A 12182-nucleotide genomic window follows, 5' to 3' on the forward strand; every position below is an offset into this window, starting at 1 on the left:
CCACTGCTGGCTAGATGTAGCATCAATTAGGGCTGAGGGACGAGCTTGTTTTACCGATGACTCACGACTGATTTGGATCTCGGTCCCGGGAGGCGCGAAATATCGCATACTGCATTCGAGACAAACTGATTGTGAATCGTGACAGGGAAGGCGCGGTGCAGGAGATTCCGCGTTTGATTCTGCAATCAGCTCCGATGGAAATGCGGCGCGTCCGAGAAAAAAGAGTTAGCAGGCTCAGTCAGATTGATATTGTCAATGGTACGGATCTCAGCGAGGGCCGGGGGAACCAGACCTAGGATTTGGTTTGGGAAGTGTGCCTGCCCGGGCCATTACCCAATAGATCATCATCTCCAAGAATTAGGATGCGTTCGTCTCTTTTCCACGAGATCTCTTTATTCGTTATCTTCTCTTTGTTCTCGATCATTAGACTTGGAGTTCCTTCGGAGCGCGATCTCGACTTGCTGAGTTCCTTCGGAGCGCGATCTCGACTTGCTGAGTTCTTTCGCATCGAGAGCCTTACCGAGATTTGTATGTTCCGGATTGAGTATGAGGATTCTAGCATACGATATCCGGAAGCATTGATGCTTTCAGCGGGGTCTGACCCGGCCGAGCAAGACTGCGCTCCTCACGGCATCCGCACTTCGCACTTCCCGACGATCAGAATGTGTTAGAAGATCGGAAGGAGGAAATAGACTCCGGATTTCACGCTCGGCAAATTCGTGCATGAGCTCGGAGTCGATGGAAATCAAAATCTAAATATGCAGATGTTTCCAGGAGGATGAATCCTAATCATTCTGTGGGCTCCCCATCTGAGGGTCATTCCCACAATTATTCCCTCAAACGAGTGGCATCGTTCCGGGGAATTCAACAGACCAAGCGAGGTCAAAAGAGGTCACAGGAGACACTGAATGAATTTCGTTTGGATCACTCTGGGCTCGCAATCAGACATAGCGATAAGCGGCGATCTCTGCAAGAGAGTCGATACCAGTGAAGAACCCCACCGTATTTCGCCCTCTGAATCCTGACTCAGGAAAGCATGACCTATGTATTGATGAATCGTTTGGAATCGTTCATTGGTATTGCGATTCTCGTTCCTTAATACGGCTCCTTCACTCGGGACAGCCATCTTCGAAGGGGAGCGAGTCGACGAACTTCGAGACCTTCTCGCGATACTTTTCGTGATCGTCGTCTCTCTGCTTCTCCAGAGCTTCGAATCTCTCGAGGATTGCGTTGATTGTGTAACAAGGGGTGTCGAAGCCCATGACAGCGTCTTCGTGACTCAGATTTCCTTTGATGAATGTGTAATCCGTGGCATTCAACCTCTGAATCGTATCCAGCGCCGTCTGTAATCCGTTGAAATGATCGTTGTCGACAAAATAAAGCGAGTAGGGGACTCTCAATGCCGCGAAGTCGTATTCCGTCGGCTCGCTCTGGAAACCGGGAGAACTTTAGACAGGAACATTCCAGGATTGGATCCCCGCTTGCCGGACGGGAGCGTGAGCCTCCATTGTAAGTAATACGAACCTGGTTGTACTCTGCCTCATTGGTTAATCCGCTTTGTGGGATCTCACGAAAGTCAATCTTAGCCCAATGATCTCTATTGAGCTCCACACCGAAGTTATAGTTCGTGATGAGAGAGAAACCCGCGGGTGTTTTGTTGAGGAAGATACCGATACGAGTCTGTGAAGTCAATCATTATTCTCGGCTTGAGAATACCCATCATGATCCTAAGCTTGTTGGTACATACCAATCATCATTCGGTAATCATCCATTCAATCATCCTTCGATCACACTTGAACAATTCTCCGAACCTCTCATATGAAGTACAGATGCCTCAAACCTTGGCCCGGGGGTGGTCTTGTCTCAGGAAAATGAGGAGGGAAGAGAAAGCGTCGCGGGCTACCGCTCATGCACGCCCTCGGAACAGGGGAGGGACTCCACTGCGTGTGAGAAGGGAAAGCTTGCCTCGCTCAAAGCAGTGGATTTCCTCGGGACCTATATAGACGGCCGTAAGTTTTTCCTCAATGCAGATCACCGCGCGCTGAAAAAGGTGATCGCCGTCAAGGAGCCAGAAGGCGGAGCAATTCGTTCGGTGCACAGATTCACGAAACTGGAGTTCGGTATCGTTCAAAGACTGGGGAACAGCATGGGACACGCAGACGTTCTGTCTCGTCTACCTAAGAGAGCAGAAGCACGAAGCGAAGTTCGAGTCTCAGGAGGATCGACTCTGTTCGAGACCAAGCGACCCTCCACCAAGGCATACAGCAGAAATACGTGGATTTCGTGGAATCTACGAAAGCTAGCTATGAAAACCCGAAGACCCGAGCTTTCGTTGCGGCATTCGACCGCAAGACGCGTTTCGCTGCTGCGGAAGCAGGGAAAGAGAATGCGTTCTCGGTCATCTATTTACTGGAACAATCAGTTTTCCAGAATGTTCGAGTGGTATCGTCGAATCACACCAAAGTCTTCCAGAGTCAAGCGTCGTAATATTAGGCGGCGCCGTGCGGAATAGAGCTCAATATTGTAAGTCCATTCTATACTCGGTCAACGAACCTGATTCATATGGGGGCTCCTGGTGAAGAAACAAGCTGACGGTAAATTGTAGCAGAGACTTGACAAGAGGTATCCCAGGAAGTCCTTCCATGCGCTGCCAGTTGTTGCAGCCAGCTGCCTCCCGAGCAGAAATTTGAACACCGGCTGATCCATACGAATAAAGTCATCGTGACGTCAATTCACCGTCGGCCAATTTGCGTGTCAGATGCTAGAGTCTCTAGTCGTTTACCCATAAACAGAAGTTTCGACGCTCTTTGAACAATAACTCACTTGAGGCAGAGCCCTTACGAAGGTGGGAAACGAAGAGAGCAATGCTCTCATTAGCCAAGAAGTGTCGTTCCCGAATCTCAGGACCGGTACAACTGCGGCGAAGTGAGAGAGCTAGGAATGAATGAACTTTGAGCACAGGAGCAATCCGAACCATGATCTTTCTCAAGTCTCACTCCGATCAAGGCTCCCATCCTGACGGATCGGATGGGGCAATGCAGTACAGAATTCAAATGAGCGCGGTATCCGATTCTGGGCCTATTCGTGCCTGCATGATCTCTGCGATTGTATAGATTTCACGTAGGATACATGAGAGATTGAGAGCATCGCCCCTACCTTGTCATCATAGGAGTGATCCTGAGACAGGTATGCGAAGGTTATCGTACATCCCATTGAATGACCGATGAGATAAAATTTCGATTGCTGCGTCACCTCGAGAACTTTCTCGATAATTGTTGGCAAGTCTCGCTCGGCCATATACTGCCACCTGGAACAAGATCGAGCCTGCTCATAGACTGCTTCACCGAGCGTAGCAGCGCAATCGAGAGCGTTCCTGCCTTCGAGGAGGACGAGCTCTCTGGCCTCGGTCCTGCTTTTGGGCTCTTCCTTGAGATGGGGGCGAGGGCGTCGCCGGACGGCACGAGGCCCAATCCCTCAACGGAAAGAGCTGTTCTCGAAACCGGAGATGGCGGAATCTCAATCTCGCGCAGAGGGTCCAGATCGCGGGGCCTTTCCCCGCCAAGGAGTCCTCTCGAGCGACTAAGGAGTAGGCCTCCCTTCGGTCTCCTGGACTTGTTTTGGAATCCGATTGATGACCTGGAACTGCACTCACCCGCTCCGAAGATAATCCTCTGGTGTCGGTTCAGTGCGATTTCCATCAACCAAGACTGCGTTACTGAACTCGTTTGCTCGATAATTCGTCAGCCAGACATCGTACCCGTTGTCAGCCAGGACGAAAGCAGTGCTCTCGTTCCGGAGATTCCACATGTAATCGAACGCCGATGCCATGAACGCATGCGAGACGATTACAGGAGCAGAACGTTTCTCGTCATAAATTTCCGGGCTCGTGACCCTCCACAGTTGGAGTATCCAACCATCGGGGGTCACAACGTCGTGGAAAGTCAGATCCATGCCATGCAGTGAAGCGTAGGCCACCTGTGGGCGGAATCAACGTGATGTCATTCCGTCCAACACGATTGATCCGGAATGGATCAATCGTGCCACAATAATTCCTACCATTGGGTGAAACTTACATAGTCGTTCCTGCGGATAGCGGCTATCTCCAGATCGATATCGGGAATGGCGAACTGAACTCCATGACACCCGATGATGCATGCCAACGTTAATATCCCGAGTCTCATTCTTGGATCGGGGCAGCTACCGGCTAAGCGATCAGACAGTTTCTGAGTCCTTCCGTAAATAGTGGGAAGTGCTAAGAATTGAGCGAGAAGATGGTCAACGAGGAATCCGTCTCAGAAACGTAAGCAAGAGGAATCATTGTAGCATGCTCTGAGAGAATCATGTCCGGGATATGGATTCCGCTGCGTTTTGGGCAGGCGCATACTCTATCCCGACTGGATGAAAACCATCACCATGAGAATCTATCCGTCAATCGGATGTGCCAATCAATCCCACATCGGGATGTGCCTTGTGCAGTGAGCTCTAGACGTAAGACACTGGTTCGGAGTCTGCGTGTAAGATTCGATATCGCTTACGGTGGTCATGCCACCTTCGTTGCAAGCTCATCAGCATATCACCGCCCTGGATGCAGCGACGCGCCGATCCGACGCGCTGAATCTCGGGCTATCCTCATCGCAAAACTCTTGTTCCTCCATCAGGGATTTCGTCCCGGAACCCACCGTTCTGCTTACTCTGCCATTCCGGTTTATGATTGATGTATCAAGACATCCTTACGGATTAGACTCATTGTCCATTCCGCGGATGACGCATCTTACTCCCTGCGTGGGAGATCAAGGCTCATTCATGAGCCCGGCCGCTCATTAGTCCGACTGATCTACTCGACTGCCGAATCAATGAGGAAGTCTCGAAGAAAGCTTCAGTGGAAGGAGGCACCAATTTATTTACGAGAGTTCGAACTCCAAGCCGTTCCCTGTGGACTGCTAGGGCATCATCGTAGGAGGCCTCGCATCAAACCGAAGTCGGAGCGTGGTCCTTCGTCACCCGATACAGACAGGGTAGCAAAGATAACGATCTATCAATACTGCCGTCCGATTTTTTCCAAGAGCTCAAAGTCCTCGAAATCGAGGAACTTTATGTTCCGTTTGAAGTGCTCTTGTATCTTGTCGATGTTGAGCAGATCCCGACTGCAGTTGGGATCGACGAAATTGATCGCCACGCCAGTCTTCCCGAAACGTCCAGTGCGCCCTATCCGGTGCAAGTACGTCTCGAAGTCGGGTTCGCCCCTGTAATCGACCGGGAGATCGAAGTTGATGACCAGCGAGACCTGCAATGATAATAAGATTCGTTTAGTAGCACATTATAACAGGATTTTAAGGAGAAAATGGCCATCCGGAGTGGCGATTAAGTCCACGTGATTGCATCATTCGGTACATAATATCCGTCGGTGGGTGCGTATGAGGAGCGATTGAATCAAATGCCCTATCCCTGAGCAGGGAATCTGGCGGGAGACATAGCGCTCACCTGCTGGATATCGATACCTCTCGCGCACACGTTGGTGGTCACTAAGACCTTATCGAGACCGTCTCGAAATCGTCCGAGAACACGAATTCTCTCGTCGATTTCGAGGTCCCCAGTCAGGATCGCGGCCCTCTGTCCGATCAGCTGGAAGAGCATTCACGTTAGATTGGTTGTTTGAAGACATAAAATTCCATGTCATGATTACATAACTCGGTATTGTCATTCACCATCATGGTCCTGGCAATTTGTGCAGCTCCTGGTTTCGTGTGGCAGAAAATAACAGCCTGCCCAACCGACAAGGAGCTGTAGATGTTCACGAGAGCGCGAATCTTACTCTCGACATCTGGGCAGTGCATGACGTACTGTTCGATGTTCCCTCGTGACTGTTCTTCGCGCTTCAATGTGATCTGAAGAGACGCGTATTAAGCACAATAATTGGAGGCAGGGTCGTGAAGACATACATAGTGACCGTCCACCGGACTTTCGCGACCCGGGGAAAGTGGTGCTAAAGAGAGAGTCGCCGCCATTCCGGCGGGGATTGAAGATCAGACACAAACCTTGATACAGGGCTCTGGTACCATCAAATTCGCGAATTCAACGACTTCTTCGTCATAAGTCGATGAAAATAGCATCATCTGACAGTCGGCAGGAAGCTGCCGATGAATTCTAATACTCAGGTCGTGATGGCCACCTCCCGCGAGCATCACGTCGGCCTCGTCGAGCACGAAGACCTGGAAGAATTCCATTATTTTATCAAATTGAGCGTGGTCGAGCACAACCCCAATCGCGGTACGGAAAATATCGAAACTTTCCATTCATTATCCGGTGCCGGCGTAATTCACAATCGCCGACGATACCCAGTGGGGGACTCGGTTTTCGTTACAATACCTTGATCTTCGAGATGTCGAAGAAACGAAACTTCAGAGCCCAATCGAGGATCTTCCCGGGGGTACCGATGACTATTTGTTCCTGAATCTTCGTCCCGGGGAGCAGCGTCTGCGAAGATGGGAAAAATTCGTTTTGTCGCCGATTCTTGATCTGACGGGAACTAGGACGCTCATCGATCCTCGAGTAATCCCGAATTCACTCGTAGCTCAAGCGGGCGATGATCAGGATTCAATCAGGAGAAATTCACTCATCGAATGATCGACGTTACCTGTCCTCTGATCGCGAACCTGACCCCGATTCCCGGGCAAAATTGTGTCATTTGTTGTGCGATAGCGGCAGTTTGTCTCGCGAGCTCGAAGGTTGGGCTCAGAATCAGAACTTGCGGGTGATCGAGGGTCTCGTCCAGCCGACTGAGGGAAGCGAGAAGAAAAGTTGCTGTCTTGCCAGTTCCTGATTGTGACTGAGCGATCATGTTGGTCGCAGGGTTGGCCATGAGGGTTGGCAAAGCAGTTTCCTGTATCTTAGACGGTCTGTGGAAGCCCATCTTGTAGATCGCTTTGAGCAGTTCTTCACGAAGCGCGAGCTCTTCAAATGTTTTGACAGAATACAGCGGAGAATTCGAGTCTGTCCTTTGAACCTGTAGCTCATCTCTGCTCTCCAGCAATGTAGTCCTCAACATCCTCATCCTGAGGGGCACCTCCGTCTCGGGAACGTAGCTGTGAGGAATATCGAGTTTTTCATAGGGTTCTTCTAGCTTCCAAAGCAGGTGGACGACAATATCACGATCACCTGGAGCGATGAAGATACTCACGTTGCAGTCTCGTGGAAGAACGGCTGCGCTACATGGAATCGGCCATTTCTTTCTTTTTGGTACAAAAACGCCATCTCGATCGGGAATTCCGAAACGAGTAGGGCAGTTCGTCTCGGGATGCTCTTGTTGTGCGTCGATTGAAAAAGTTCGGACAGCGATTGAGCTTTCGATGGACGGAGCTCAATAAATCAAACCTCAACATGGGGAGGCTCGACGGAGAGGATGTTGGCCACGCGTGCTCTAACTTGCGGAATCAGCCCAAGCCCAATTAGCGCCCCTCAGAGATGTTTGAAAAGGAAGGTACTCTCTCCATATGGCTTGATTTATTCGCATCGACGCAAGGCTTCCCATCAATCTCATATCGAGCCCACGGTATAGATGGGTCCTGGACGATGATATAATCTGTATATGGAGTTCCTCGAAACATGAGTCCTCCAACCTATCGCTCGAGCCAACATCGAGGGACCCTCCCCCCGCACTCGTTGGAATGGATCAGATTCCGGGCTCGGCTGACTTCAGAGTTATACCCAGAACTCCCGAGAAAAGGCTCCTCCCGGCTCGGGAAACTCAAAGGAGAGGTCCTGAGTGGCGAATCCCCCATAATAATTGCTCACAGAACTCAAGGCGAAAACTCAAGTGGAAAAATATGTTCGTGTACCGCTTCGCCGACCTCTAGATCAGTGATGCCTCCCCATCGAAATGAGTTCCAGCCCTCCAAGTGAACAAATATATCAGAAAGTAATTATTGTGTCTACGTAATCATCTAAATCTAAGTAATCTGAGAGAAAGTATCATCGGTCGAACCCTCTTGGCCCGAAAATGATGAATCGAGACCCGAAGCGACTGCGAACCCAGACTCTAATCGGAGTCATTAACTAATTTCACGCTTCTATCGACGCGACGGCACTCGCTTTTTAGGCTTCTTGGACGAATTCTATCCTCGCGGATAACCGGCTAGGCTCGTTCTCGCGCCGCTCTGGCTCCCCGATGAGGAGACGGCCATCAATCTGTCTATTAATCTATCAGTCAGTCGATCAATCTGTCGCGTAACGCCTCGCCATTTCTTCATCAATGTAACTTTGCTATCGAAGTTGATCCACGCCGAGACGTACAGAGAGCACTTGAGGAATCTCAAGTCGACGAGGAATTTCTCGAGCATGTCGGATCGAACGCCTCAGTCGGTACCGCAGAGCAGTCTCTCCAGATTCCTTGCAGGATTTTGGCCGAGCTGCCAGGTATCAAAAAAGGTGCACCAGGCAGGCAGTCGCGTGGCGAGGAGGGGCGGTCTGTCCCGGGCATTGAGGCTCCGGGGCAATCAGACTGCCCAATGGGAGTGCCAAAGAGCTGAATCTTCTCTCAAGGTCAAGTCTTATTCACTGGAGGTTCATCTTGACTTCAATCGGTGTGTCGTAAGGGGGATGGAAGATTCGGGAAATTTTCCGAAATAAAAAATCGAGGGCATCAAGACGCGCTTACGGTCCGGGATTCGAGGAATCCGCCCCGGGCAACACAGGAGCAAGCTACGCCGCTGCAACCAGGGCCAGTCCCCGAAATCAGCCGCCAATCTCGACTCACGCTCACGCTGCTGCTTCAGGGAGGGAGTTTACCCTCTCTGACAGAGGGTAATTCAGTTCCGGTGCGGTGGATCCTAGAAGGGCCCTCATTCAGATAATCGTTTACAGGATAGGATCACTCGTGGTATCAGAAATCAGCACCCCGTTCCGGGACAACCTACCAGAGGGTGATTCGACTCGGCCATCAGATTCTACAAAGAAATCATCGAGGATAGCGACAGAGTGCGATATGTGCGCCTCCTTCGTGAACAATTACAGCTCTGATTTCAACGGTCACAAAATCGCTCAGCATCAGCTCGCGGCGAATACCTCGAAACCCCGAGGGTTCTCGAACGACGAAAGGTTCTCTAAAGCACTGAGTTATCTTTTGCGGCACGGAGCTCCCAGAGCGAGAATCGAGGTAGAGCCCGGCGGTAGGTAGACGACTCCGGCGGGTCGCGTGCCTCCTGATTTCATGTGTTTGCATTGCTGAGGAATTTCAACTGAACCCTCCTTCGTGAACTGTGCGCCTCATACGGAGATTAACCTTTCATTTGCAGGATTCGTAGACGCCTCTGAAGTTTTGCGATACTTCAATCATCAATGCACCGAGGAGGATATAGAGAGAGTTGTCTTCCAAGACAAGAAACAACGTTACGCTATTCGCAAAGATCCAGCGACCGGTCGCATGAAAATCCGAGCAAATCAAGGTCACACGTTTCCAGTTGTCGAGGACGGGACCTTGCTCGAGATTGTCGTTCCGGAGGCCGGCCTCTCCGAAGTCACGCATGGTACAACTGCGAGCGCGTGGTTGACTATCCGGGAAGAGGGACTCAGTCGAATGAAGCGGAATCACATCCATTTTATACAAGGCAGGGCGACCGCTTCCGATTGCACGGTGCCTGGATTCAGAAAGGCAGCAAGCGTTCTGATCGTCGTGAATCTTCGCAGAGCGATACTAGACGGAATACGCTTCTACCGGTCGCAGAACAATGTCATACTTTCGCCTGGCAACGAAAAAGGTCTGATCCCTCCGGAGTATTTCCAACATGTAGTTAATATCAGAACAAACGAGACACTCTGGCCGCTCGGAGGGGACACTAGTGCACTCCGCTTGGTTTCTCCCGAGTCTCCGAATAGGATACTCCTAACCGGCGTGACAATGACTGAATGGAAGCGTGTCAAGAAGGCAGGTCTCGTTCGGAAAAAAGGAGACTTCATACGTTTCAAGGCAGCGGGGCTTAGCGGTGATCATGGATTCACCGGATTCGCTGTAGGGATCTCTATAGATGTGCGGGAAGCAATGGCAAAGGGTATCGAATTTTTTTATCTAAACGCAACGAATGATGTGATCGTGTCTAAAGGAGATGAGAGGGGAATCATACCCTCGAAGTTTTTCGCGCGGGCGGTCGACTTGAGAACGGGCGCATTACTGTGGCCTGCTCCAAGATGAGACGAGAGAGAACGTGATTCCGTTTGGCCGGTAGAGAGCAGAGCGTAGACGTAGCTTGAATCAGCGCAATTCGGAAGGAGCTCCGACTTTCCTCCCGTAATACCGTAATGGTAGGTCAGGCGTGATATCGGGCACGTAGCATGGGGGAAGTCCCCGTCAAGCTATTTAATATCGAATGAGAAGTTAAAACAGTCCTCATGGAATTCGCGTCCATGCACCCCCCTGTGATGCATGGTTTTCTCCTGTCGATGCTTGAGACGCGATGGCTCCTAGTTCAATTTGTTCTATTCCGAACGAGCCTATCGCTCGAGCCCTCCGCATCATCGAATCCCCCAGGAAATTCCGCTTCCCCCGATTCGATGACACGGGAGAGCATTAGCGAACCTCGATCTGAACTCTACAGCGGTCAGCTGGCCTTCTCTCGATTGACGATGGGCAGAGCCGCTCATGAAAAGGGCACTGGTACTCGAAGTGCTGGAAGAACGCTCCCCTCTTAATTCGAGTCATATCACTCGCAACTCACTCGGAGTTCACGACAGACAAAGCATTCAGATCCATGATTGGCCGGATAAATCTTTGGAAACGGACGTTTCCCTTACGACAAGCGGAAAGCGGACGAACGGGAGTGAGAGGACAGGTCCTCGCATATAGGTCTACTGATCATTGATGAAGTGCTGCACAAGGATAAGGAGGAACGTGTCATCGATCAGGCGGAGTCTTGTCCTCTTAGTCATGTTGGAACTTGGTACTGACTTCTTAATCAAAATATAGGATGATGCACCGGGTTGCCTGTCATGGATTCTCTTTATTTGACCTGTATGTCTCGAATAATGTCCTGGCCGCCTCTTGTCATTCTCCAAATTGTTACTTTTCTTTCCTAGTGTTAAGGCTGTCAATATCGGTCTCACTATCATCTAAGTCAACATGCTGGTAGAATTGATCTGCGACTCCGAATCTAATCGTGATATTCATTCGTTTTCGTCTTTGTCGCTTCCTTCAGTATCCTCCTGTATAGTATTGAGTTTCTAGACGATTTTTTTTGGATCCTGCTTCTCTAAGAGTCCGAAAGCGAAGACCGCGTGCTCCCGTCATCGTAATCCACATCGAGTGCCGGCGGTTTTAGCAATCGGACGGATCGGTTTAAAGGTCTACTTCAACGCTTTACATGTCATCTTCCTCACTATTTCACTCTCCCGCCATCGATATCCGACTTTTTTCACTCATGAAATCCACGCAAGTGTATATGGGTGTGCCCGTCTGGTTCGATGCATACGGTAGGTAACATTCACTCACAGACTATTTCGATTTATGTTTCACATATCGGACAGCGATGAAACCCGATTCCGTTCCCCTAAGGTCTGGTGACAGGCAATTAGAATATTCAGGTGTGAGAATGCTTTTCTCGGACCTATATATGTATAGTACCCGAATCGGGTTGCTCACTTCTTTGTACGCCCGTCAACAGAAGAAACATCCAGGTTCCCAGGGCGAACCTAGTCTTGCGCTCCAATATAAAACTCATAACAATTAACACGCAGACGACTGTGAATGTAATCGAGCCCTCTTACATCACTATCTCGCTCGATGGCATCCGGCTCGATTCGCTCCCGGCTGAGGCGAATCGTAGCTCATTCGCTATATCAGCTTACTAGGCGGAACGTGGTATCCTAAACCATTGAAAAGAATACAATACAGTCTCACAACGGAATGAAATACGGCGATCCCAAAGGGGAAGTCAGGATTTAAAATTCACATAAGATCAACACAAAAATATCCTAAAACGATTGTTAAAGCCAAGGGAGGTATGTAGGTGTCTGAGAGCGCTTCGGACCGTAGAGGAATATGAGATATGAACCCGATACTCTAAAGCGAACTCGTAATACGAGCGTGCGGTTGATCACATGGTACATGTAAATTATCAAGAGTTGAATCGGGTAATAAAGAACGACTCGCCTAAATAATCGATTGGAAAATTGAAATTGAATACAAAGTCGGAAAT

At 50.0% G+C, this 12182-nt stretch overlaps 3 protein-coding genes across 3 annotated transcripts; 1 reads left to right on the top strand and 2 right to left on the bottom strand.

Moving 5' to 3' along the window:
• Nucleotides 1-1109: 1109 nt before the first annotated feature.
• Nucleotides 1110-4181, bottom strand: LOC100908468 (lipase member K-like). The gene is made up of 6 exons (XM_003747382.1): nucleotides 4074-4181; nucleotides 3653-3975; nucleotides 3157-3307; nucleotides 2554-2697; nucleotides 1525-1680; nucleotides 1110-1430 (listed from the first exon to the last, which is right to left on the bottom strand). Exons 1-6 carry the CDS (start codon nucleotides 4179-4181, stop codon nucleotides 1110-1112), a joined length of 1203 nt encoding a protein of 400 aa, XP_003747430.1.
• Nucleotides 4182-5035: 854 nt separating this feature from the next.
• LOC100908607 (DEAD-box helicase Dbp80) lies at nucleotides 5036-7051 on the bottom strand. Its single transcript, XM_003747383.1, has 6 exons — nucleotides 6635-7051; nucleotides 6367-6474; nucleotides 6036-6209; nucleotides 5706-5885; nucleotides 5482-5622; nucleotides 5036-5284 (listed from the first exon to the last, which is right to left on the bottom strand). Exons 1-6 carry the CDS (start codon nucleotides 7049-7051, stop codon nucleotides 5036-5038), a joined length of 1269 nt encoding a protein of 422 aa, XP_003747431.1.
• Nucleotides 7052-8980: 1929 nt separating this feature from the next.
• Nucleotides 8981-10183, top strand: Tpt (tRNA 2'-phosphotransferase). The gene is made up of 2 exons (XM_018641012.1): nucleotides 8981-9164; nucleotides 9291-10183. The coding sequence occupies exons 1-2, from the start codon at nucleotides 8981-8983 to the stop codon at nucleotides 10181-10183; spliced, it is 1077 nt and encodes a 358-aa protein (XP_018496528.1).
• Nucleotides 10184-12182: the final 1999 nt, after the last annotated feature.

The sequence above is a fragment of the Galendromus occidentalis genome, unplaced genomic scaffold (genome assembly GCF_000255335.2).
Source record: "Galendromus occidentalis unplaced genomic scaffold, Mocc_1.1 scf7180000077517, whole genome shotgun sequence".
NCBI classification, from domain to species: domain Eukaryota; kingdom Metazoa; phylum Arthropoda; class Arachnida; order Mesostigmata; family Phytoseiidae; genus Galendromus; species Galendromus occidentalis.

Coding starts and splice junctions, on each gene's coding strand:
- LOC100908468 (XM_003747382.1), bottom strand. CDS start 4,181: ATGAGACTCGGGATATTAACGTTGGCATGCATCATCGGGTGTCATGGA. Junction 1,681..2,553: donor GGAGCCCCCATATGAATCAG/GTTCGTTGACCG, acceptor TTGACTTCACAG/ACTCGTATCGGTATCTTCCT. Junction 1,431..1,524: donor ATGAGGCAGAGTACAACCAG/GTTCGTATTACT, acceptor CCCGGTTTCCAG/AGCGAGCCGACGGAATACGA.
- LOC100908607 (XM_003747383.1), bottom strand. CDS start 7,051: ATGAGGATGTTGAGGACTACATTGCTGGAGAGCAGAGATGAGCTACAG. Junction 6,210..6,366: donor TCGACATCTCGAAGATCAAG/GTATTGTAACGA, acceptor GAATTCTTCCAG/GTCTTCGTGCTCGACGAGGC. Junction 5,886..6,035: donor TACCAGAGCCCTGTATCAAG/GTTTGTGTCTGA, acceptor GCGTCTCTTCAG/ATCACATTGAAGCGCGAAGA.
- Tpt (XM_018641012.1), top strand. CDS start 8,981: ATGTGCGCCTCCTTCGTGAACAATTACAGCTCTGATTTCAACGGTCAC. Junction 9,165..9,290: donor AATCGAGGTAGAGCCCGGCG/GTAGGTAGACGA, acceptor TTTCATTTGCAG/GATTCGTAGACGCCTCTGAA.